Source organism: Neophocaena asiaeorientalis, unplaced genomic scaffold (assembly GCF_003031525.2).
Source record: "Neophocaena asiaeorientalis asiaeorientalis breed wild unplaced genomic scaffold, Neophocaena_asiaeorientalis_V1.1 scaffold147, whole genome shotgun sequence".
NCBI classification, from domain to species: domain Eukaryota; kingdom Metazoa; phylum Chordata; class Mammalia; order Artiodactyla; family Phocoenidae; genus Neophocaena; species Neophocaena asiaeorientalis.
In genome coordinates this window covers 8,776,813-8,802,942 of record NW_020173758.1, presented here as the reverse complement: position 1 = coordinate 8,802,942, position 26,130 = coordinate 8,776,813, and the positions used below count along the sequence as shown (strand labels likewise).

The window sequence follows — 26,130 nt, the reverse complement described above, 5'->3', positions numbered from 1 at the left end:
GAGGCCACAGCAGTGAGAGGCCTGCGTACCACAAAAAAAAAAAAAAGTACTAAGGGTACATATATATATAATGGAATATTACTCAGCCGTTAAAAAAGAACGGTGTAATGCCATTTGCAGCAACATGGATGGACCCAGAGACTGTCATACTGAGTGAAAGTAAGTCAGAGAAAGATAAATATCATATGGTATCACTTATAAGTGGAATCTAAAAAAATGGTAGAAATGAATTTATTTACAAAACAGAAAGAGTCACAGATGTAGAAAACAAATTTATGATCACCAACGGGGGGAAGTGATAAATTGGGAGATTGGGGTTGACATATACACACTACTATATATAAAATTGATAACTAATAAGAACCTACTGTATAGCACAGGAAACTTAATACTCTGTAATGGCCTATATGGGAAAAGAATCTAAAGAAGAGTGGATATATGCATATGTATAACTGATTCACTTTGTTGTATACACCTGAAACTAACACAACGTTGTAAATCAACTATATTCCAATTAATAAAAAATAAAGAAAAATAAATAAATAAAAAAGTACTAAGAGCACTATAGCAAAATATTGGGTTGGCCAAAAGATTCGTTCGTTTTTTTCCATAAGATGGCTCTATTAGCGGTTAGCTGTCTTTAACTTCATTCGAAACAATTTTGTTTGTGACAGCTTGTCATATCAACGTGCATTAAAAGAAAAAAACTATCAAAACTGGTGAATTTTTTGTGTGGCCATTTTAATATCGATGGAAGAAAACAGCAACATTTTCAGCATATTATGTTTATTATTTCAAGAAAGGTAAAAACGCAACTGAAATGCAAAAAAAGATTTGTGCAATGTACGGAGAAGGTGCTGTGACTGGTCAAACATGTCAAAAGTGGTTCGCAAAGTTTTGCTGGACGATGCTCCATAGTCGGATAGACCAGTTGAAGTTGACAGCAATCAAATCGAGACATTAATTGAGAACAATCAATGTCACAGCATGCGGGAAATAGCCGACATACCCCAAATATCCAAATTGAGCAATGAAAATCATCTGCACCAGCTTGGTTATGTTAATCGCATTGATGTTTGGGTTCCACCTAAGTTCAGTGGACAAAATCCTTCTTGATCATATCTCCGCATGCGATTCTCTACTTAAACGTAATGAAATCGTTCCGTTTTTAAAACAAATTGTGATGGGCAATGAAAAGTGGATACTGTACCATAATGTGGAACAAAAGAGATCGTGGGGCAAGCAAAATGAAGCACCACCAACCATACCAAAGGCCGGTTTTCAACCAAAGAAGGTGATGCTGTATATATGGTGGGACTGGAAGGGAGTCCTCTATCATGAGCTCCTTCCAGAAAACCAAATGGTTAATTCCAACAAGTACTGCTCCCAGTTAGACCAACTGAAAGCAGCACTTGACGAAAAGCACCCGAAATTAGTCAACAGAAAATGCATAACCTTCTATCAGGATAACGCAAGAGCACATGTTTCTTTGATGACCAGGCAAAAACTATTACAGCTTGGCTTGGAAGTTCTGATTCATCTGCCGTATTCACCAGACATTGCACCTTCAATTTCCATTTATTTTGGTCTTTACAAAATTCTCTTAATGGAAAAAATTTCAATCCCCTGGAAGACTGTAAAAGGCATCTGGAACAAACAGTTCTCTGCTCAAAAAGATAAAAAGTTTTGGGAAGATGGATTATGAAGTTGCCTGAAATATGGCAGAAGGTAGTGGAACAAAAGGGTAAATACACTGTTCAATAAAGTTCTTGGTGAAAATGAAAAATGTGTCTTTTATTTTACTTAAAAATTGAAGGCACTTTTTGGCCAACCCAATAATAACTAAAATTATTCAAGAGCAGACATAGCCTACCATTGAAATTATTGATAGATCTGCACAGTAAATTCTAATAAAAAATTATCAACCTTTTAAATAAAACCAGAAAAATGGAAATTTTAGACAATTCAGTATGTTAAATGTAACTATCCTATAGGATAGCACAACGTCCTAGGTCAAAGGCCTGAACAACAACACTGGCAGAAATGATGGCCTCTATTACCAAAGCATCTCTTTAATGTTCTGGCTTTCTCCCACTTTCAATTCTCCACTGGACTATTATTATGTTAACTTTACACTTGTTCATTTTCAATACACATTAGAGGTCACTGGCACAACATTTGTAAAATTTAGCCTCAATAATTTCACCTCAAGAAGAGAAATTTTGAATCTTGAAAATTCTAAGAGCTTTCTTACCATGGGAGGCCTTGCAGTAATTGGTCCAAAAGGTGTGGGCAAATTCATTTTATTCATAAGATGAAGCACCTTAATAAAAGTGGTAAAACATTTAAAATAAAATAGAAAAATGATGATTCAACGCATATCTGATATTTTATGTACTTAAAAACTTTGCAATAACACTATTCATTACTTTAGTGCAAAGGAAGGACCACCTCTTGCCTTTATAATCCCAGGACAGGGCTAAACTAGTATATCTCAGGCACTGGTGTATCTCAGAAGACTGGCCTTCCTAAAATATTTGTCAATTCTACAAATACAATTATTCTCATTATTAAAAATGTCATGTTCTTACAACGTAAAAATTTACTGAACTGTTTTTTTCCCTTGATTATTGTGAAATCATGAAACACAGAGAAGTACAACAAAGAAGATAAGTATCATCTATATTTTGTACTTAAAAGTACGTTTTATTGTCAGTACTTTCAAGCATTTGCTGAGGGGTCCTCTATGTCCTTTCCTTTAAGAAAGGAAAAGGTGTATGCTAAAGTAACAAAGAATTACCAGAAATTATATTTCCCAAATTAGCTTATGTTTATTAGTATTATTAATACTAAACATGTTAGTATTTTTAAGCTATAGTTTATCAAAGCCTTTACTTGAATGTAGTAATTTTTCATTACCTTTTGCAATGGACTGAATGTTTGTGTCCCCCTCCAAAATTCTTATGTTGAATCCTAATCCACAATGGGATGGCATTAGGACATAAGGCCTTTGGGAAGTAATTAGGTCATAAGGGTAGAACCCCCATAAATGGGATTAGCATCCCTTATAAAAAGCACAAGAGAGAGCTCTCTCACCCTCTTTCAGCTACATGAGGATACAAAGAGAAAACGGCCGTCTGTAACCCAGAAGAGGGCCCTCACCAGAACCTAACCGTGCTGGCACACTGATCTCCAACTTCTAGCCTCTAGACTGTGAAAAATAATTTTTTATTATTTAAAAGCCACCCAGGCTATGGTACTTAGTTATAGCAGCACAAACTAAGACACCTTTAAAATACTGAAACATCATTGTCCCTACAGGAATTAGTGTAATACTATTATAAAAAAAAGTTTGAGAATTAGCATGAAAAGTAACATATAAGGTTGTACAAGTACTTACTTTGAGGAACGTTTTATTCTACTTACCTGTACGTAGAACTTAGGCACACTTGCCAAAGCATTTACTATGTTTGCTAGAATTGTGCTTGAAGGTGGTGGGTACATATACTTGAGGCATGAATTCAGAGGAAAAGTCAGCCTAAAAAACATATTTAAAAATGCTTATTGTGTTTTAGTAAGTTTCATATCAATAACTCATTTTAGGTAACCTAATAACATACAAATTGCTCAAATGATTCAGTAAGAGTACTCTGTTCCTAACAGATCCAACTGATTACATTTAAAAAGAAACTTGCCTTCTGATTGCATTATAGAAGAATACGGCATTTCTTATCAGAGAATATCTTACAACTTTGAACATTTTAATGGAACCAAATTCAGTGACAAACTCTTAGAGCTCAGTATGTTTAATCAACACATTAAAAATATGCACGATATATAATAAAATGTTCTTTAAAAAATTATCTTATTTGCAATAGACACACATCCACCACATACACCACCTATCCAAAACAAAACCAAAAGAACAATGAAATACAAACAAAAAATGCTAACCCATGGTTTGGTGCAATTCCATTTTCTATGGTTAAACAATCAAGTTCTTTCTTTTCTTTATCATCTTCCACAGTATCATCAGACCTAAGAAATACAGAATCAAAGTTGATCTTACCTTTAGAAATAGAATGAAAAATTGCATACAAAAATGACAAACAGGGCATTATGAAAACAGTTCCATAAGTAAAACTTTCAACTATTTCTTAAGTAAACACCAATAAAAAAGAGTATCTATTCCAGATATTATAGAAGGCATGGCACATTTTCATTTAATCTTCACAGCAACCCTATGAAGAAGGTATGATAAATCTCACTGACAAACCCGCCCCACCAAAACTGAAGTTCACAATGGTATAAATCAGTGGCACACAAATTTCCTCAATGTACATCAATGAGGGTCTGTTAAAACTCAGACTGCTGGGGCCTATCCTCCTCCCCACCCCCAATACCCCAAATTTCTGATTCAGTAGGACTAGGTTAAGGCCTAAGAATCTTTCTTTCAGTCAAGATCCTAGACGATGCAGCTGGTACAGGGATTATACTTTGAGAGCCACTGGTGTAAAGCAAATTTATAAAGGTTATATAACTACAAAGAATTACAGCTGGGACCCGAATACCAGGCCACGCCTATTCATGACACCTTGCTATATCTAACACAAGGACTTTATACTAGTTACCTTCCCTCCACTTAAAGTTGAATGCTTTTCCCCCTACTCTTTTCCCACTTCACATTGATTAATTCCTAATATTAAATCAATACTCAGGTTCCTAATGCACAATTAGGAATGAACAAATATATTGCTTTAATGTACTAGATTCAGTAGAGAGATATAACCATTTACTGTTTCAAATTATTTACCTGCTAGTCTGAAAACAATCCAAGAGCAATACAATGGGTTAAAAAAAAACACTTTTAAAATGTACGAAAACCTATCTACATACCTTTTCTTTTTTTCAGTGCTTGAAGAAGGACATGGTGAATGAACCTGATCTTGCTCTTTTGCAAATTCAACAACTAAAGTATGACCTAAAAGCTTCAGCTGATGAAGTCTTGTCAATGCCTTCAGTTGGAAGAGTAAAAAAAAATTATTAACTGTACCAAAATTATTTGTTAGAGACCATATATAATTTATACATGTTTTTTGTTAACGCTCTTAACATTTCCTTGGCTATTTCTTACCCATTTCTCATCTCAGGCTGCCAAGGCTTCATTACTTATTAAGCAACTGCTTCCAATCACTTAGGAAAACTAAGATCTGGTTAAATACAATGCTGCCTATACCCAGGCAGCTGAAAATGGTTAGAAAAACAAACATAATGAATTGGGCTAGTCTCACTTTAAATTCACAACCACAAATCTGAGGGTGACCCTTAAAGAAGCAACAGTCAAATATATTAGTTCATTTTTTCTACTAATCTCTAAGACAATATTTTGTACTCTTTCCTTCTTCCTCAACCTCACAATACTCCTGTCCCATTCTTTTAGCCTAGGATACTGCTTCCTACTTTGAGAAAACTGAAGCAACAAGATGAGAACTTCAGATTTCCTACCATAAGTTCCCATCTACCAGCTTCTGCATCCACATATTCTATCTTCTATCTGTTATCACATGTTAACAATCCATGTTTTTATTTAAATCTAGTTGTTTTACTTGTATACTAAATCCCAGCCTCTCTTCTGCTCTCTGGAACTGTACAGGGTGTGTTCCTACCTACATTGCTAATTTTCTGTCCTCTACTGGATCATCGACATCAGCATACAAACATAGTCTGATTTCTCCCATCCTAAAAAATATTTTTTCTTCATCTGTTGATCCAACTTATCACTCTTGCCCACCCGCCCCCATCCTCACTCCGCTTTAAATTACTCTTGCAGTAAAACTCAAGAATTATCTATGCCCTCTATCTAAAATTCCTCTCTGCCCATCCAGTCTCAAACTCACTCCAATCAGGTTCATGCCTTAATCAGTCCACTGACACTGCTTGTCATAAACAACAAATTCTGTACTGCCACAACAATGGTCAATTCTCAATCTTCATTTTACTGCATTTAACGCAATCGCTCCACTCCCTCCTTCATACATGTTCTTCACTTGGTGTCTAGACACTATAATTTCCTACAGGTTTCTTCCCAGCTCATTTGTTTCTACTCCTCAATCACGGTGGCTTATGCCGTCTCAAACTCTTAATGCTGTCATGCTCCAGAGGTCTATTATTGGTCCTCTGTATCTAATCCAGCACCTTAATTTTAAAAACCATCTCTATGCTGATGATTTCCCAACTTATAATTTCAGCCCAAACCTCTGTCCTTAAATCCAGGAACATATATCCAAACTACTGGAAAGCTTCTCTTAATTTTAAATATTTTAAAATTAAGACTTCAGGAATTGAATCTTCTCTCCCCATCCCCCCTCAAATGGTCTCCATCTGGAACCTTCCGATGGTAACCCCCTTCTTTCATTTACTCATGTCAAAAATCTTGGAACCATCCTTAACACCTCTTTCCCACATTGCATATCCAAGCCACTGAGAAATCCTGTTTGCTTCTACCTACAAAATATATCCAGAATCTATTTCCTACCATTTCCATTGCTACCATCATGGTCCAAGCAACCATCATCTCTGGACCGAATTAACAGTGTAACCTTTTAAGAGATTTCCCTGTTTCTACTCTTCCCTGCCTTCCATCTACTCTCAACACAAAGTGATACTTTTAAATATAAGGTGAATTATGTTACTGCTTTGCTCACAATACTACAATGGCTCCCAGTTTTACTCAGGGTAACATCTATGGTCCTTACAGTACCTACATGATATGGCCCTCTTACTTCTCTGATCTCAAATTCAATATCTCCCCTCATTTTTTTTTTTTGCTTTAGCCACAAGCTAGCGCATGCCAGCTATTCCTCTTACTAGAATGCACTTCCCCAAAATTCCCTTAGCTAACTTCCTTCACTTCCTTTAAAGTGTTGCTCAAATATGACCATAACTACCTTAACTGTAGCTTAATCCTCCCAACCCAGCACTCCTGATCCTACTGTTCTTTTTTTATAGTATTTATCACTTTCTAAAATATTAAACTCATTAAGTTTATTATTTATGGTCTGTCTCCCCTTTGAGAATGTGAGCTCCGATGAGGGCATAAATCTGTGTTTTATTCATTGATATATCCCAAGACCTAAAGCAGTATCTAGCACATAGCAGGCACTCAATATTTTTTGAACAAATGGAACGTTAGGCCTTAACAGGGACTATAATTTTTTTTTTTTTTTGCGGTACGCAGGCGTTTCACTGTTGTGGCCTCTCCCGTTGTGGAGCACAGGCTCCCGACGCGCAGGCTCAGCGGACATGGCTCACAGGCCTAGCCGCTCCCCGGCATGTGGGACCTTCCCAGACCGGGGCACGAATCCGTGTCCCCTGCATCGGCAGGCGGACTCTCAACCACTGCTCCAACAGGGGCTATAATTTTATTCTACCATCTTTATGCATCCTTATTCAACTTCATTATACAAAGCAAGTTTCTATACGTTTCAATAATTTTCAAGTCCTTAAATCAGCCTAGACCTCTTACTATCCATGAGCCTTTGATTATCTGAAATACAGCTGAATTGCTTTAAGTTTCTTCCTCTCAAAATCTATGTCACACATTCTTTTCAAAGTTATGGCTTTTAAGTTTTAATGTTAGACAATGACTGGTTCCATGCCCTCTCCTCCAAGTTAATCTTGACTCTAAAACAAGGTGGTTTTCATTACCATATTTTACTAAACACTTTTTATGCTATATTTCAAAAGGTCTTTTCTGAAAAAATTTTTTCCTATACTTTAATACATATAATGTGAAAGTCCTCTGTAATCCCATCCTTGGAGAAAGACATTTATTATTCAATTTGGTGTATAGCTCTGCTACATTTTGTTCTATGCATAAACTAACATACACAGTATTGATACTAGTTTTCCAAAATTCCAAGGTTACATATTATATAATGTTTTGCAACTTTATTCATGTACTCTATCTGGGCTACATTCCTTATTAATACATATTCATTTGAGCTCATTCTCTGAGAGTTGTAGTCCAGTGTATGGATATACTACAATTTAAAGTATCCTTCCCTCTTATTGATAAGAATTTGGGTCATTTCTATAGTTTCACAATAAAAATACTTTACTAATAGACTGTGTTCGTTCTTCACCTTGTGTCATCACAGGATCTTATCTTCTTAAAACTCTCTTCTTGCATCCATGAGAATTTATTTTCTAGTTCTACTTCCTTTTTAACTTCTCCCTCCCAGTCTTCTTTGCTGGCTCTTCTCCCTTTGGGCAACCATATCCATTTACCTTGTTGAGGAAACTCCATTTTTAACCCTGCCTCAGCTCTAGGTCCATATTTTTAATTGTTTTTAAAATATTTCCACAGAAGTAGCCCACAGACTCCACAAAATTAATAGATAATATGTGAATTCATTACCTACCTTTGCAAACATCCTCTGAATCCTGCCCCTGTCAACTAATGTTAATAACCCAATAACTCAGTCCAAAAATTTCCAAGTATTCCCTCTCTCTTAACCACTACATCTACAAGGATCACAGGACCAAAAAACACAATCTCTACCAAATGTGTATCTACTTCTTCCTTTGTCTTCTTACTGCCTTATTCAGATCCTTTCTCTTGCCTTAGCCATTATAACATTTCTTTTGTCTTTGCTTTCCATTTGGTCTTTCTAACTCTAATCTTTTTCCATATCCAATCCATTACATGAACTCTACTGGACGTCTTTCACAGATCTGACCATATTACTGGTCAGCTCACATATATCAAGTGCCTTAAGAATAACTACTAAACAAAATTCAATCCCTCCCTCCCTTCCACCCAAATTTAGACTCAACCTATCTTCCAACTCCTATTTCAATTTCAACCCTTAGTTTTTGCTCCACTTAGAACTTTCCATGCCCCACAGCTTTATTTAGTGTTCTCTAAACCTAGAAGGTCCAACTCCCTTTGTTTTCTTCTCAAAATCTAACTAATCATTAAAGGTCTACCTCAAAGGTCACCTCCTTTGCAAATGATCCCCTAGGATTTTTTTAAATATATATATTTTCCATTTAATGCTTAAAACATCTTGTCTTGCAACAGTTACAGAGATAGTTATCAATGTTTGCATCCTTTTGAATTTGTCACTTTTAATTACATATGAGATTACAATTCAATTTTAATTCATGTTCCAGTTAATCTACTAGTCTTATGTCCAAAGATTGGGCAAAATCTGCCAAATGACAAACCAAATGTAGCCTATGGAGCAAACTCTGAAAATACAAACCCTTTCGCTTTTAAAAACTATAGTTTAACATTATGCTGCATTTTTTAAAACTGGATAACAGAAAATTGTTAATAATAGAAAAGAAAAAGTCATACCTTTATAGCTGCTTTTTCATTAGGAAAAGTAGCAAAAGCTGTATGTTTCTGAAAAAGAAGGTACAAATTATATCAAATATAATTTCTCATAAGGAAGTCTGATATTTTACCAGCTGACAGTGATTTGACACATTAATAAAATCACAGAAAAGGACAGAAAATCCAGATCATTTAACTGATTACTAAATTCAGTACACTGCTTTTGAATCAGTTTAGGATCAAACTTCTTTGAGATGAAAGACTTTCTCATATAAAGGGGCACACACACACAGCATGTTTTACATATATTTTCAAGTAGTTTGACAGTCCATAAGTTTAAAAACCCCTACTATACACAGAGGACCACCCTTAAGCCATCCAAAAATATAAAATATCTTCCATGCATAACGCATCTATATAGCCAAATGCAAAGTTTAAATTGGTCTTTCTCCTAACTCACTACTTCTCAACCCTGGCTGCATTATTAGAAACACCTGGGGAGACTTTAACCACTGATGTTTGCCCCATCACAGGCCATCTGGCAGAAACTTAACATCACCACTGCTATTTTAATGGAGAGAACTCATCTAAAACATCTTCAGGTATAAAGGAAAATAAAGTAATTGTGTACATCCCAGTGTTGGACTTTGAACAGTCTTAAAATATTGCTCCCTGAAGGATTCCGTTGGAAATTTTTTATGAATAACATCCTCGTCAAAAACTTAGAAATCCTGTAACTAGTTTACTCAAGTTACCGACTACTGTAGCTTCTCCTCTATTTTGATGAATGTCTTAACGCTGGTTTATAAGTACCAAGATTTTTAAACAGTCCTTCGTTACATATTTCTGAGAGTACTCTTGAGCCTAAGAGAAATACCTCCAAATTCAGCGGAATTTCGAGATTCCCAGGATGGGAAAATGGAACATAACTAAGCTTCTCTTTTCATTTTTTCTTCTTTGCCTTTCTCACTTGCCCTTTTCCGCAGCGCGGCGACTAACCTAGGCTGGAGCCAATTAAAATCTGACTTGGGACTATTTTGATATGAAGGAGGAAAGACTGGGAAGCCCCCACTACACAAGCGCATCTCCCTCACTCTTTTCTGTCTTCTTCCTTCTGTCAGAACTCCCCTCCCCAGGTCAACAGCCAAGGGCCTTCCCCGGAAGCTCGGGACTGGCGCGCCCTTACCAGTCGCCCCTTATCGGACAGGACGCGCACGGACTGCGCCCCGAAATACTTCAGTAAGTCCTCTTTCTCCTCAGCGGTCAGCTCGGCTGGCAAGTGCCTCACTAGAAGGGTTCGGTCGCCCCGCGGCGGAGAAAGCGAAGCAGAGCTCTGACATCCTCTCGACATTGGCAGAGGCTGTTCTGAAGCCGCCATTTCTCACGGAGAACCAACAGAAAAGCCACTGAAGAAACCGCAGTGATCATAAAAAGCTAAGCTAAATGAGTGTTTTCCCACTTCGCGCTAAGGATTCTGGAAACAAGGAAGTAACGCGAGAGATGTCGCCTTCTCGCGAGACCTGCACCACGGACGGGGGCCAGCTCTTCGGAGACACGTTCCTCAGAGTGAAGGGCAAGGTTCCACGGTGATGGGAAAGCAAAATGATTCAAATTCCAGGTAGTTGATGACGGCATTAAAAACAAAAATTCCCCCGAGATAGGTGTAAGGATTTAAAAAAAACTGTCAACGCGTGAGAGACTTAAGCCGCGTTCACGAAAGAGGAAGTAACCCCAAGGACAGAAGGAGTCACTGCTGCGCATGTGCTAGCTGGGAGCGGGTCTGGGCGTGGCGCCAGGGAGGTCTGGAGTTGCTATAGCCGGGTTTCTAATCCTGGCAGATTGCAAAGTGCGTCTGATTGGCTGGCTGGGACTTGGTGTGGGAATACCGGGTCTGTGTCTACATTTGGGATGATAATGCCTAAAGATTGCACATTCTTTCTTTGGCTCAGTAGCCTTCACGTAGGCAGGCGAGCTCAGTTTTAAGGAACAAAAAGTTGAGACAGACACTTGTTTTCTTGAATCATCGGACACGTAGCAGCAGCGTGATAACGGTCTGGCCGTGGTTCCTTTTCACGGAATTAGCGGCCTCTAGGAAGAGATGCCCTAATATAAACCCCATCAACAACTCTAAGGTGTAGGTACTCCTCCCCATTTTACAGTTGAGCACGCTGATGTACAATACAGGGAGGTGTAAGTCACACAGCTATTAAATGACCGAACTGGGATTTGACCTTGCTCGTGTGACTGGCCTTTACACTATTCTAACCCGTTTCTGAATGGAGCGAGGCAGAGAAGTCTTCCTTATTCCATACAAAGAGGGCATTGAGGATTCTGGATAGAGGTATTATTTTAGGTGCAGCTACTACAGTCTGGAGGCCCAAGGTGCCTCTTAACTGCTCTTTTTATTTGCTACTTGATTAGATGGTAACTGTGTCGCAGTAAACAACATATCGAAGTTTGGCTCCCATGGAAGACGGGTTGGGGAACAAGGGAGGGACAGACATTAATAAAAACTTGAAAAACTATGGAGAACCCCTCCACAAAATGTCATGTATATAGAGCCAGACCATGAGGGCTCTGTGGGTTAGTCTGAAGTCTTGATTAAACCAAAGAGCAATTGGAAACTGACAGAATTTTTAGTAGAGGTCTGTGTGTATGTGTATATGTATGTAATGATTAAATTTTAGGTATGAAAATTTCTCTGGTTGCAGTATGAAAAATGGAGTAGAAGCAGGAAGACCAGCTGGGCTATTGCAGTAGCCCAGGCAAGACACTGCTAGAAATAGTTAGGTAACAGTAGACATGGAGAAAAGGAACAGGAATTGAGATGTATTTTGGAAGTGGAATTGAGATGTATTTTGGAAGTGGAATTGAGATGTATTTTGGAAGTGGAATTGAGATGTATTTTGGAAGTAGAATTGATAGACTTGCAGATGAAGAAGAGTAATTAAGGATAAATTTTGAGGTTTTGGCTTGAACCCCAACTGTCCACCATCTAGGTGGATGATGATGCTATTTACTGAGCATGAGAAGAGTTAACTAAAGTGTAGCTAGATTAGAGACTGTAGGGGAGGAAGGAACACATTAAATTTAAAGTATCTATTCAGTATCCAATGTTTCAAGTAAGCAGTTGGATGTGTAATTATGGCATTTTGGGGAAACATCAACACTAGATACATATGTAACATCAACACATATAATATTTATATCCAAGGTACAAGAGTGTAGGTAGAGAGAGAGGGGACCAGTATTGATCCATGGGGCATGCCAGTGTTGAGAAATTGAGAGGAGGAAGAACAAGGTAATACTTTTTCTCTTGGCACTTACACTGTAGTAATAAAGACAGACTAAAACATGTAGATAAGTAAGTAAATGAGTTCCTTTTGGAGAGTAAATAAGTGCTTTGAGGGAAAAAAGACAAAAATAGACCCAGGGTAGAGGGATAAACTGATTGGAGAGGGCATGCTACTTTAAACACTCCTTTACAGGCTTTTCCCTGCATCTCTTATAGTTATTATTATGTATGATTAGCATATAGTAGACATATATAAATATTTGTTCAATGAATGAATGCATGAATGGATTAACTTTAATATTACCACTGCCACCTATGGTCAAGAATTGCTACATGGGTCATCAAGATAAGTTTAGTGGTCTTCACTGTAATTGAGATATCACAGCTCAGTGAAATAGGAACATGAGAGAATTTTATTTTCTCTTAATTACTTTTAGTTGTACTCAATTAAATCCGCCTTATCCTTCTCTTGACAATAGCTCAGGCAGATTTCATAATGTCTTGGTCATTTTCAGTTACTAACAGTCTAAGTCGATTTGAAATGTCAACTTCAAACTCTAATAAGGTCACGCTTTTTACCCTCCCCTCATATAAGGCTTGACCTGAGGGATAGGAAGAAGACGTAATTTGCTTTCATCTCTGCCATGTTTAAGTGGAATTGGGTGTGGTCTGCTTTGAGTTGCATTTTTCTCATTTCCTTTTCTTGGTATAGCCCAGAGGTTCCCAAACTTTCTCAGCTCCTGGTGCCCTTATTGTCTCAGTAATTTTTTTCATAGCATCCCTAGGTGCCACCTTGTTTCCTGTTACCCCTTGATTTTTAAGAGGCACTACCACCTGGGCTGACTCAGTAAGGTTCAGCAATTATTCCATATATTCCTCTACTTTTTCCAACTCCCATGTGAGGTGCAACCATGCGATTCATTCTGGTCAGTGGGCTGTTATGAAGACAACATGTGTCTATTCCAGACTATAGTACAGAAGAGGGGGTGTGAAAGCAGTGATCCTGGAGGCCACATATTGAGGTCAAAGAGCTGTGAGGTAAACACTGCATAGAATACCTGGTCACCACATCAATGACAACTTCCCTACAAAAGTGCTTGACCCCCTCCAAACCTTGCATAAGTAAGAAATAACTTTTATTAATGTCTATTATGTAAATACACTGATAGTTTAGGGTTAATTCTTTTTATTTTTTTAATTTTATTTTTTTACCATAGCAAAGCCCATTCTTTCACCAGTAAAAATACACTCTGATGGTTCATTTTATGTGTCAATTTGACTGGCCACAAGGTACCCAGATTAAACATTATTTCTGAGTGTGTCTCTGAGAGTGTTTCTGGATGAGATTAGCATTTGAACTGTTGAACTCAGTAAAGTAAATTGCCCTTTCCTATGTGGGTGGGCATCATATATCCATTGAGGGCCAGAATGCTACAAAAGGTAGAGAAAGGAAGAATCACCCTTCTTTTCCTGCCTCACTGATTAGGCTGAGACATCTCATCTCATCTTCCACAATCAGACTGGGTTCTACACCATGAATTCCCCTTGGTTCTCAGGCTTTCAAACTTAGGCTGAATTACACAACCAGCTTTCCTGGATCTCCAGCTTGCAGATGGCAGATCATGGGACTTTTCAGGCTCCATAATCACATGAGCCAATTCCTCATGATAAATATCCTTTTATTTATATATATATATTTATACTTTATAACTATATAAATAAATATAATATATACATGTATAAATAAATATATGATATTTTAACATATAAGTATATAATATTTTATATTTTGTTTTTATAAAATATAAATATAATACATATTAAATATACTTTTATTTTTATTTATTCATGTATAAAAATTATATACATAAATTAAAATGTAATTGTTATTTATTTTTATTTATAAATTTTTAGTTTATTATACATGTGTAATACTATATATAATATATTCCTCAATATGTTTTTATTATCACAGCCAGAGTGATTCTATTATACCCTCAGAACTCTCCAGTGGCTTTTCCTCTCACTTAGACTAAAAGCTAAAATTCTTCCTTTGATTTCTAAGAGCTTATATGATCTGGCTCTGCCAATGTATTACTTTTTTGGCTTCATTTATTCTTTCCCCCTCCTTCACACTTCACTATAGACATACTAATCTAGCTATTCTTGAACTCTTCAGACACATGACTCAGATCTTTGTAGTACTTGCTAAAACTTTGAAAAAATGCTTTTCCCACAGATATCTGCGTTCTGGCTCCCTTTCTTCAGGTGCTCAAATGTTACCTTTTAACTAAATTGTTCGTTGTCAGTCAACACCATCTCTGCCTCTTCTGTTCTGTTCTCTGTGTTGCAGCAGCTGAAACATAGGAAACTAGATTTTTCATTATTTTTGTTGTCTATTGCTGTGTAACAAATCACCCCAAAACTTTGTAGTTTAATACAACCACTATCAAAGACTTTTCCTTTTCTCAAGGCAGAATTTATGTCTTCGTTACATTTATTTTTATACTAGAAATCATCATATATAAATTTGAGTGTGTATATAGTTTCCTTATTACTGGTAAGCTCCTTGGAGATAGGAATTGCTGTATTCATCTCTGTATCCTCCAAGGATTAACATAGTGCCTTAGAAGTAGATTAGTAGTCACTGAATGTTAAAACATGTAAATTAATATTACTCACAAAAAACTAAAATATATCCTGCTGGCAACTAGCGATTGCATACTCATTGATTTGCATGATGACTTTAAGAAACCAGGCTAATGAGTTCACTGAAAAATTATCATACTGGTCAAAGGCAAAATGTCAGTATTATTCTCTGTTACTTATTGAGTGATGATTATGTGTGGATCTCATGGATAGTCATTTGTAGATTTACTCCCTGTATAAAATAAACAATTTACATAGCCATGAAATTTTTGTCATCAGCTTTCAGAAAAATAATCCTTAATATTTGTTTAGGGCTTCCCTGGTGGCGCAGTGGTTGAGAGTCCACCTGCCGATGCAGGGGACACGGGTTTGTGCCCCAGTCCTGGAGGATCCCACATGCCGCAGAGCGGCTTGGTCCATGAGCCATGGCCGCTGAGCCTGCGCATCGGGAGCCTGTGCTCCGCAACGGGAGAGGCCACAACAGTGAGAGGCCCGCGTACCGCAAAACAAAAAACAAACAAACAAAAAATGATCTATTTTTGCAAAACCTTTGGCTGATATAATCATCTATCTTTGTATTATGAATATGTGGGTACTGACATCTGCTCATAACATGTAAATCTACCGTAATCCCAGTTCAGTGACATAACACAGTTCTAAATAAATTTTACCTTCAATTTCTTCAAAATATAAATCACAGCAACAAGTATATGTATATTTTACAGCTTCAAACATGTTTTATTGGATCTCCCTTCCCTGACCTGTTCCTTAACTTTCCTACTCATTTTGATTTTAAAAACAAACCATTATTTATCATCATTCAGTCCAATTAAAATACTAATCTCACTTCTAAGCTTATACCCTTCTCTAAGGAAATCTGTAGTGGATTCACTACAGATTTCCTCAGAGAGGACTTTGCCACTGCTCTGGAAATAGCATGCCTCTTCACCTACCCATCACTAATCACTTACTTGCCTTATTAATTTCTTGGCATATAACAGCCTAGAAATTATATATTAATTCTTATGTTTGTGTGTGCATGCCTGTATGTGTTTATAATATAAGCTCCATGACATTAGAGTGTCTATCTTGTCTTTGTTTTATTTGCTTCTTTATCTACAGGCCAAACATAGTATCTGGTACATTGTAGGAGTTTGGTAAATATTTGTTGAATGATTGAATGTTGTCCAGTCCTAATATTATCTTGCTTGCATATATCACAGTTTCAGTTTTACATTCAGAGGCAATTAAAAGCACAGATTTGGGAGTGAAACAGTCTTAAGTTTTATAATCCTGCTCTATTCTCACACCTAGGGGAAGTTACTTAACCTCTCTTCTTCAGTTTTCTGATATGTAAAATGAAGATAATGTCTTTATCATAGAATTGTTATAAGTATTAAATGAATTATTCTGCACAGAGTCGGTGCTATAGAAGTGGTTATATTTGTTATTTTTATATTTAATTGGTGATTATTTGAATAATTTCTATCTTTCCCACTACAGTTTTAGGAACCACATTAATTTTTTCCAATCATTGTATCTCCACATCCCAGCTCATAATAGGAGCTGTATAAATGTTTATTGGGGAGAAAAAAAGAATGGTTGAAGTTTTGAGGCAAAGCATGCATGTTTGTGTGCACTAAGTGCGTTCCCATATTCTGTAGTTACAAGTCATTGTCACTAGATGGCAAGCTTGTCCTAGGCAAGGCAAGTGTTTGCGTTAAACCATCAAACTGAAGAATGAGGGTGCAAGGTAGGGGGAAATGTCACATATGTGTTTCTTATGTTGGTGAGATGATATAGGAAGATGAAAGTTTAAGCATAAAATAAAAATTGCCTGTTTTTATTCTGCTTCATGACTAGCTAACCCTTCTGACTAGCTCATCTTTTGCATAATAATGCATTTTAGCATTTCTGTCATTCCACTGACCTCTTATTATATTCATAATTTCTGTTAAAAACAATGTTTAAAAAGGTCTCTTATACTATTCATTATTAACAAGAGTTCCCTAATTTTTTCAAACTCAAACCCTTTACCTGCTGTTTTCAAAATCTTATGATTTTGGCTGGGACATAAGTTTCTCTATATCTTATATCCTCTAGTCCTCATTCTTGAACAAGTCTTTCATTTATTTATTTTTTTTTCTGATTATTGGTCACTCAACATTCATGGGAAGCACAGGTCTTTTTTAAGTATATAAATTTATTATTTTTTTCTCCGAGTGTTATTAAGATATAATTGACGTACAGTTCTGTATAAGTTTAAGGTATACAACATAATGAATTGAATTACATACTTCATGAAATCATTACCACAATAAGTTTAGTGACCATCCATCATCTCATATAGGTACAAAATAAAAGAAAAAGAAAAAAAACTTTTTTTCTTGTGATAAAAACTCTTAGAATTTACTCTCTTAGCAACTTTCATATATAACATACATCAGTGTTAATTATATTCATCATGTTGAACGTTACATCCCTAGTACACTTATTTATCTTATAACTGGAAGTTTGTATCTTTTAACCACCTTCATTCAATTCCCCCTTCCTCAACCCCCTGCTGTTGGTAACCAAAAATCTGATCATTTTTCTATGAGTTTGTTCTTTTGTTGAAGTATAATTGACATCCGACACCATGTTAGTTCCTGGTGCACAGCACAGTGATTTGATATTTCTATACATTGCGAAATGATCACCACAATAAGTCTAGTTGCCATCTGTCACCATACAAAGATGTTATATTATTATGACTATATTCCCCACAATGTTACCTTTCATCCCTGTGACTCATTTATTTTGTAACTGGAACTTTATACCTCTTAATTTTCCTCACCTATTTCATTCATCTCACCACCCCTCTCCCCTCTGGCACCTACCTATTTGTCCTCTGTATCTATGACTCTGTTTCTGTTTTGTTATGTTTGTTTATTTGTTTTGCTTTTTAGAATCCACAATAAGTAAAATTATACAGTGTTTGTCTTTCTCTGTCTGGCTTATTTCACTTAGCATAATGCCCTCTAGGTACATCCGTGTGTTGCAAATGGCAAGATTTCATTCTTTTATGACTCAGTAATTTTCCATTGTGTGTGTGTGTGTGTGTGTGTGTGTGTGTATCACAGCTTCTTTATTCCTTCATCTGTTGATGGGACTTAGGTTGCTGCCATATATTGGCTATTGTGAATAATTATGCAGTAAACGTAGGCTTGCATATATCTTTTTGCATTAGTGTTTTCTTTTTCTTTGGGTAAATACCCAGAAGTAGAATTGCTGGATCGTATAATAGTTCTATTTTTAATTTTCTGAGGAAACTTCATACTGTTTTCCATAGTGCCTGCACCAATTTGCATTCCCACCATCAATTTCAAGGATTCCTTTTTCTCCACATTCTGGCCAACACTTGTTATTGGTAATAACCATTTTGACACGTGCAAAGTGATATCTCATTGTGGCTTTGATTTGCATTTCCCTGATGATTAGTGATGTTGAACATTTTTTCGTATGTCTTTTGGTCATCTCCATGTCTTCTCAGGTCCTCTGCCCATTTTTTAATTGGGTTTTTTTTTTGATAAGTTTTTTTTATATCTTGTATATTAACCTCTTATCAGATATATTGTTTGCAAATATCTTCTCCCATTCAGTAGGTTACCTTTTCATTTTGTTGATAGTTTCCTTCGCTGTGCAAAAGATTTTTAGTTTGATGTATTTCCATTGTTTATTTTTGCTTGTGTTGCCCTTGCCTGAGAAGACATATCCAAAAAATATTGCTAAAACATGTCAAAGAACATACCACCTATGTTTTCTTCTAAGAGTTTTATGATTTCTGGTCTTACGTTTAAGTCTTTAATCTATTTTGAGTTTCTTTTTATACATGGTGCAAGAAAGTAGTCCAGTTTGATTCTTTTGCATGTAGCTGTCTAGTTTTCCCAATACCATTTTTGATCTCTTCCAGTTAGTGTACCATCTTGGGGAAAGAACAAGTTAGGTTCAATGCTATTATGCTTGTCTAACTTTACCTTTGTTGAGCAAAATTATCAATAAGGACCTGGTAGAAAAGAAAGTATTGAAAGCCTACAAATTAGATAGTCAACTTCTGAACGATCAATTTTGGGGGGAATTCTGGAAATTAATTTTATAAATATCAATTAATTAATTGATTAAATGTATGCAGATTCTTTGGTAAATTAAATTTACCAAAATGTGGACATGTAAAAATGAATAATAGTACTTTGAGACAGTAGAAAAAGTTTTCATTATAGTAATATTTAGACAGTATATTATTTTCTTGTTTATTTTTTGAAAAAATTGACTACTGAAAAAAGTTGACTTTTGTAAAAACTTATAAATAATAATTATAAATAATAATTTATTTCTTTATAATATTTTCCCTTTGTGCCTTTATGTGACATATTATTGGCCAAAAGACAGAAATTTTGTTAATTTTCTTTCAACTGCTAAAGGAAAGATTTTTTCCTTCCTTCTCTCTACTTAGTAAGAAAGGTAATTATTGCTTAATTCTCTACTTGACTAGAATGACTTAAAATGAAAAGAATATAAATTATTTAATTGTTAACATTTTTTTCCAAGTTAACCCAGATCTTCGTTAGCAACAATTAGCAATGTTGGTAGAGGTTCAGATATACTGATAGTCTTTCTCAGGTTAAATGGTTCAAAGTGGAAAAAAACATTCAGTGATGGTGATTTCCTATACCTTGGGAAGACTTAACAGTATAAATTCCAAGTCTTGCGTTGACTTAGACCTCCTCTCTATTCCCTCTACCCCATTCCCAACTTCTCTTGCAAACCAGACTCATAAAACTGTTTTACATTCAACTTAAGAGAGGATTTATGAGTTGACCTATTTTAGTGAGAAGGCATCCTCCAAGTAAATTTTCCAAATATATTATTGTCTTATAAATATCTTAGATTTAGTCAATCTAAGAACTTACATTTTAAAAACAACTATAACTTAGTTCAGATTAATATATTAGTATTTTCCAAAAGTAGTATATATTTATTGTTGAAACTCTATACTGATTTGCAAATGAAAGAAAGAAAACGTGTAACCCCACCAACTATTAATAATTTATATTAGCATTTTTGTATAATTCCCTCTACTCCTTTATCTACCTATATTATACACATGTATTTGTAAAACTTGAATATTATGATTCATATGAGTTTGTAATTTTTAGTAATGTGTTGCAGACTTATTTTTGTGTGATTATACATTGTTCTTCAAATCATGTTTTATAGGATCCCAATGCATTGATTTTACCAATTTCTTTATTATTTGCCTTTATTGTATCTTAAAATACAGTATTAGATGGATATGAAAGAATATATGTGACATAAATGTTTTACAGCCTAATAATAATAAAATGAACACCCATGAACCTAACGCCTCACTCCCAAACTAAAACATTGTCTGACAATGATCATTCTACGTTGTTAAGTTTCCCAGTGTGGAATAATAACATGTGAGGAAGTTACAGGTGAATTATCCAGGTTGGACTGCAGAACTCCTGGTCCTGCCCCATGTGCTTGAGGTCAATTTTTTCCTTCTTGCCTTTATCTAGTGTCTTGGTTTTATCTATCCCTTATGAGTAACTGTTTGAATAAGGATAGGCAGACACATGGATATCACATCTTCCCCAAATAGTTTTCAGAGAAACATTGTCTTAATCCAAGTTTAGCAAAGATCCATTTTCATGAAGGAAACAATAAACATTAATACAGCACCTCTTTTTAAACTTTTCATTCCGGAATAAAACCTTTGCTTTACATTTTTATAATCAAAAGTCCAGGTAATTTTTCTCCACTTATAGAAAAAAGGAAAGACTAACTTAAAGATTTCTTCTGCTTCTATCCTATCAAGTTTTAAAAAGATTTATTTATTTTTATCAATAGATACTTTTAGATAGTTTTATCTAGATTGTTTATTACAGTTTATTAAGTCAGAGAAAATATATATTTTTTAAGATCAAAACCAATATCTTATTCTCTTCTGGGTAATTTTATGGTATACCTAACTAATAGAAGTCTGGCATTTAGTCAACATTTGCTAAATGAATGATTGTGGTCAGTAGAATTATTCAGTAATACCTCAACTGAAGCAAATTGGCAACCTATTCTATGTAAAATAAAGCTTAGCCACCCCTCAAAAAATATTTGCAAAAGTCTCTTAACACTCATATAGGGAACTTGCATTTCTCAGACATGAGGTTTCAGTTGAGTTACCCCTCTCTGTTTCAGGGCTAAACTTATTGGCTTGAAGCAATCCTGATCTAGTCACTGAGCTTATTTCAGGGGTGAGCAGAAGTACTGGTCCAATTAAAGTACACTTCAAGACTTTTGCTGTGAATGCCAGAGCAGATCCTCTCTTCAACACTAGTTATGATTATGAGTGGCTTGGAAATAGCGAAGCATTTTTGTTAATTGGAGGGGCATGGCATAAGATCAGGGCCTCCAAAGGGAGTAAAGCCTGAGAATTGATCCTGGTGCAGTTTTGTTTCTGACCTGAAGATAGATCTAACACTGTATGTTTTTTCTGTATGTTAGCCAGTATCCCCTCCTTTTTTGCAGCTTCCAACTTTATTGCATTTCCTGTCACAATCAAAAGAATTCTAACTGATTGATTTAGTTTATTTATAGGTGATTTATTTAGTTCTTATTTCAGATACATATCTTTAGTTTATGAACAATTTGAAAAATCTCCATTTTGTGGTTTTCAGGCAAATAGTGGAGAAACCAAAATTTGAAGGGGAAAGATGGGCAGGCCCACTGTCATTAGTCAGCCATTCAGTCAGTGCATGTTTGTTAAACCTTTTAGACTAAAAGATTCATGAGGGTAATGGACTATATCGTCCTTTTAATGTCTTTGTCCCCAATTCCTATGGTAATTTCTTGCACATTGTAACTGCTCAATTAACATCTAATGAATAAATGAATAAAATAATTAAGGGCATTATAATTTAGTAGGAAAAAATCTGGATTATTGTTGCCAAAAATATTTGATAATTAAAGAAAAGCAGATTTATGTTTAAGATATTAAACTACAGATAGGCATAAATGGGTAAGGAAAAACTTTTATTATTAGTTTTGTGATCGTGAGGAACTTCACTTCTCTGAACCTCATCTGTAAAATAATTGTAATATCAAGCTCAAGAATTTCTGTGAGCATTTAATGAATTAATGTATGTAAAGTGCCTGTAAGAGCTCAATGCATGCTAGCTGTTAATGGTCACTGTACTTCACTTTAATAAAGCCAATTTACAAAATTGAGTCCTAGAATACTATGTTTAACAAAATTTAAAAAAAAACACTATGAAAATTTGTCCTGAGAATTTAATAATTTTTTTTTTCGCGGTATGCAGGCCTCTCACCGTTGTGGCCTCTCCCGCACAGGCTCCGGACGCGCAGGCCCAGCAGCCGTGGCTCACGGGCCCAGATGCTCTGTGTCATGTGGGATCCTCCCGGACCGGGGCACGAACCCGTGTCCCCTGCATCGGCAGGCGGACTCTCAACAACTGCGCCATCTGGGAAGCCCTAATAAAAGTTTTAATTGATGTATCTATATATTTATCTTACAAATTAATTCTGTGAAAATATAGAAAAATGATATAAAAATTATAACTAAATATTAAATCAATGTTATCATTGTTATCATTATGGACCATGGAATCAATGAGAATTCCCAATGCTGTAGGAATTAGTGTGGTGCATATTAATAATAAATATTTATTAATGTCCAAACATATAGTGCCTATCACATCATATGGACTAAATCACATGATATGGACTAAATACCTATTTTTATGTATTTATGTCTTTTATATATTTATTTTTTTATTTATTGTAAGATAGCTAGCTAGCTAGGTCAGTATTTATAGGAAATTGGGTTTGGGGTGAGTTTTTTACTTGTCTGGTAGGTTGAATTATTTGCTTCAGTTCTTTCCCCCCTCCCTGTAATCATTTGCCCTGCAACCTCTCAATTTCTACCAGCACACACAAAAAAGGAGTACACTTCCTTCCCTACCCCTCGATGTTGAGCTCACTCATGTGACTTGCTTTCGACAATGGAATTTTAGAAGGTGGAACACCATGTGTTTATGCTGTCTCTCTAGCTCTTTGCCATCACCATGAGAAGAATATACCCTGGCTAGCTACTGGCTCCAAACGGAGAATGGAGAATACGTAAGCAGAACCACCCCAGCAAACCCAAAGACGTGAGTAAAATTCCTCTGAGAGTTTTCTGGGAAGTTTTAATACATCAAAAGATAACTGATAGAATTTAATTCCCTTGTTTTCCCCAGGGCTTTTTAAAACATCTCTTCCAGGAAATCTTCTCAATACTCTTCCCTTTTCTCTAGGCTGAAAGAGATGCCTCTCCTCATGTTTGTGTATTATCCTCTCCATATCTTTATCACTGAACTTACCACATTATGCTATAATTCTGTTGATTTTGTTATAATATTTCACCAGACTGATTTTCTATAAAGCAGGAGATGTATCTTCAATTGTTTTTGAAAGAAGTCTGTGCCTCATATATAATAGCAGTCAAGTAAGGATTTAATAAACGAATTAGTTTATAGAAATAAGTCTAATACACAAAGTGAAATTACATCCACTTTGGAATGGTACAAAATAACATCTTATGGTAGATTGATTGAGTGGTCCCAATTTTTGCCTCCTATTAATAGTAATATATAGCCACACCCTTGCCATATCTCAAGGTGGGCAGAATGTATTTCATCAGCCCTTAATTTTGGTCATGACCACTTGACTAGCAATGCCAATGAACTGTTAAGCACACATGACACAGTGAGGCCTAAAAAAATAATGCAGCAGTTGAGTTTGCCCTCTTGTGCTTCTGTTATTGTCACATGAAGAACATGTCCCAGGTAGCCCACTAGTCCCACTGATCCAAGAAAGACATATGGAGCGGACTTGGACCTAACTTATAGCTTGGAGCCAAGTTCAGTTTAAGTCAGCCAACTTCCAGCCAGCACACAGATGTGTGAGCAAGAATAAATGATTGTTATTTTGTAGATCAGGGTTGTGGGATGGTTTGTTACAAGCCCAATTGTGGCAATGGTTGGTACTTATTTATGAAGAGATTTTTTCATGTGAATAGTTAATGAATAAACCTCACAGTTTATTTTATACCCACAGAGAAATTTTCTAGTGCTTATAAATTTTCAAAATCAATCAAAATGAATCTAGTATGCCTCATGACATAAAGCAAATTCTTATTGACAGAGTTATATTATATCACCATAATAGCAGATGAGTATTTATAATTTTACTTAATTTCAAGCTATGAATCATACTATTTTTTCTTCTAGATACGTATATATGTATATATGCACAAATACACACATGCATATATATATTTTTTTACTTGTATCTTTTGACCATTGTGAAAAGGATAATTAGGCTAAAGCAAAGCTCCTAATTATATATATATATAATTTATATTATATATTTATATATAATTTATATATATTTATATATAATATAAAATACATAATTATATATTATATATATAAATAATATAATTATATATAAATAATATAAATAACATATATATAATTATATATATATATACACATGTATATAATTAAGCTAATGTTTAGATATGTGGTCAACACTGCTGGTTATTTACGTCCTATTATCCATTTTCCTTCTTCTTATAGTACCGATAAGGTCATCTAGACTAAAGATTCCCAGTCTCCCTTCAAGCAAGGTATGTTTGTGTACTGGGCAATGGCATGTAAACAGACATAATCTCTGCCTCCTGTAAGTAATACCCTTAGAGAAAAGGGAAATATCTTTCCTTCCCTCTTTCCTCTTTACTCTTGTATAGGTGGTAGTGAGTCATCTAGGAACCTATATGTGGGCAAACCACAAGATAGAAGGAAGCTGACCCTGTGATTAATCTGTATAGTACAACTGCCATACCAGCATGGGCCTTTAACTTGTGTGAGAATAAATTTCTGTCTTGTTTGTGCCATTGGTAATACTGTATTTGACATGTGTATCATAAATATGCATATCCTGTTCATCTGAGTTATTGCAATTAGATGGCCTACATTTTTACATATTTTTAAAAATTACAAAATATATGTATGTTAATGTGCTTGCGCATTGAGTAAGAAATCAGAAATTTTACCCTCTGCACTCTCCTGTCTAGGAATGACCATCTTAAGAGTTTGGTGCTATTATTGCCCTTGCCTGACTGGGCCAGTTGTCATGTCTGCATTCCTTTCTGTGTAAGGTATTACATGTCAAACATATCTCTCCAGAGCCAGTGATCCCAAGTCCCTGGGCTTAGAGGCTGCCAAAGAGAAGAGGGGAGAGGAGGGAAGCAGAGGAAAGGAGACGGGGAGTGAGAGGAGGGGAGAAACAGAACAGGCTACTTACTGCCTCCTTGCGTTTTGAATAAGCCTGATGTAAGACTAACATTGGTGGCTCTTCCAGTAGGTGTAGGGGTTGGGAAGCAGGGGTGGAGATCAAAGACAGTCAATTTACTGTGGACAATTTATTTATCTGGAATAGCAGAAGTGATTGAGGTGAGTATGGGCATCTGACAGCTTTCTCCCTGGTAGTGATTTATTACACTCAACTCTATTTCTGACAGGCATGTATCCTTCTAGTTCATTTTTAAAAGTTGCATTAAACTTGACTACAATTAAGAATGGGCAAAGTGACTCATTTTATGTGTCAATTTGGCTGGGCTATGGTGCCTAAATATGTGGTCAAATATTATTTTAGATGTTTCTGTGAGGGTGTTTTTAGATGAGATTAATATTTAAATTGGTGAACTTTGAGTAAAACAGAT

The 26,130-nt window shown here is 35.7% G+C and overlaps 1 protein-coding gene and 1 long non-coding RNA gene across 8 annotated transcripts in view; one reads left to right on the top strand and one right to left on the bottom strand.

The window, feature by feature from the left end:
* Nucleotides 1–10,822, bottom strand: part of RNPC3 (RNA binding region (RNP1, RRM) containing 3) — a 62,747-nt gene extending 51,925 nt beyond the window's left edge. For 5 of the 7 annotated variants that reach the window (XR_003003946.1, XR_003003947.1, XR_003003948.1 and 2 more), the window contains exons 1-6: nucleotides 10,530–10,822; nucleotides 9,365–9,412; nucleotides 4,897–5,015; nucleotides 3,955–4,038; nucleotides 3,427–3,538; nucleotides 2,255–2,323 (exon numbers count right to left, since the gene is read on the bottom strand). Coding sequence is in view for 4 of the 7 variants with exons in the window: in XM_024751217.1 (XP_024606985.1) it covers nucleotides 2,255–2,323; nucleotides 3,427–3,538; nucleotides 3,955–4,038; nucleotides 4,897–5,015; nucleotides 9,365–9,412; nucleotides 10,530–10,721 (624 nt within the window). In the remaining 3 variants the exon portion in view is untranslated. The remainder of the gene's footprint in view (nucleotides 1–2,254; nucleotides 2,324–3,426; nucleotides 3,539–3,954; nucleotides 4,039–4,896; nucleotides 5,016–9,364; nucleotides 9,413–10,529) is intronic. The other 2 variants (XM_024751221.1, XM_024751220.1) reach the window with 2 other exon arrangements.
* A 53-nt stretch (nucleotides 10,823–10,875) lies between these two features.
* On the top strand, nucleotides 10,876–25,035 carry LOC112403634 (uncharacterized). The gene is made up of 3 exons (XR_003003949.1): nucleotides 10,876–10,961; nucleotides 23,414–23,515; nucleotides 24,986–25,035. It is a non-coding gene; the product is annotated as an uncharacterized LOC112403634 (long non-coding RNA).
* The last annotated feature ends 1,095 nt before the right edge of the window (nucleotides 25,036–26,130 follow it).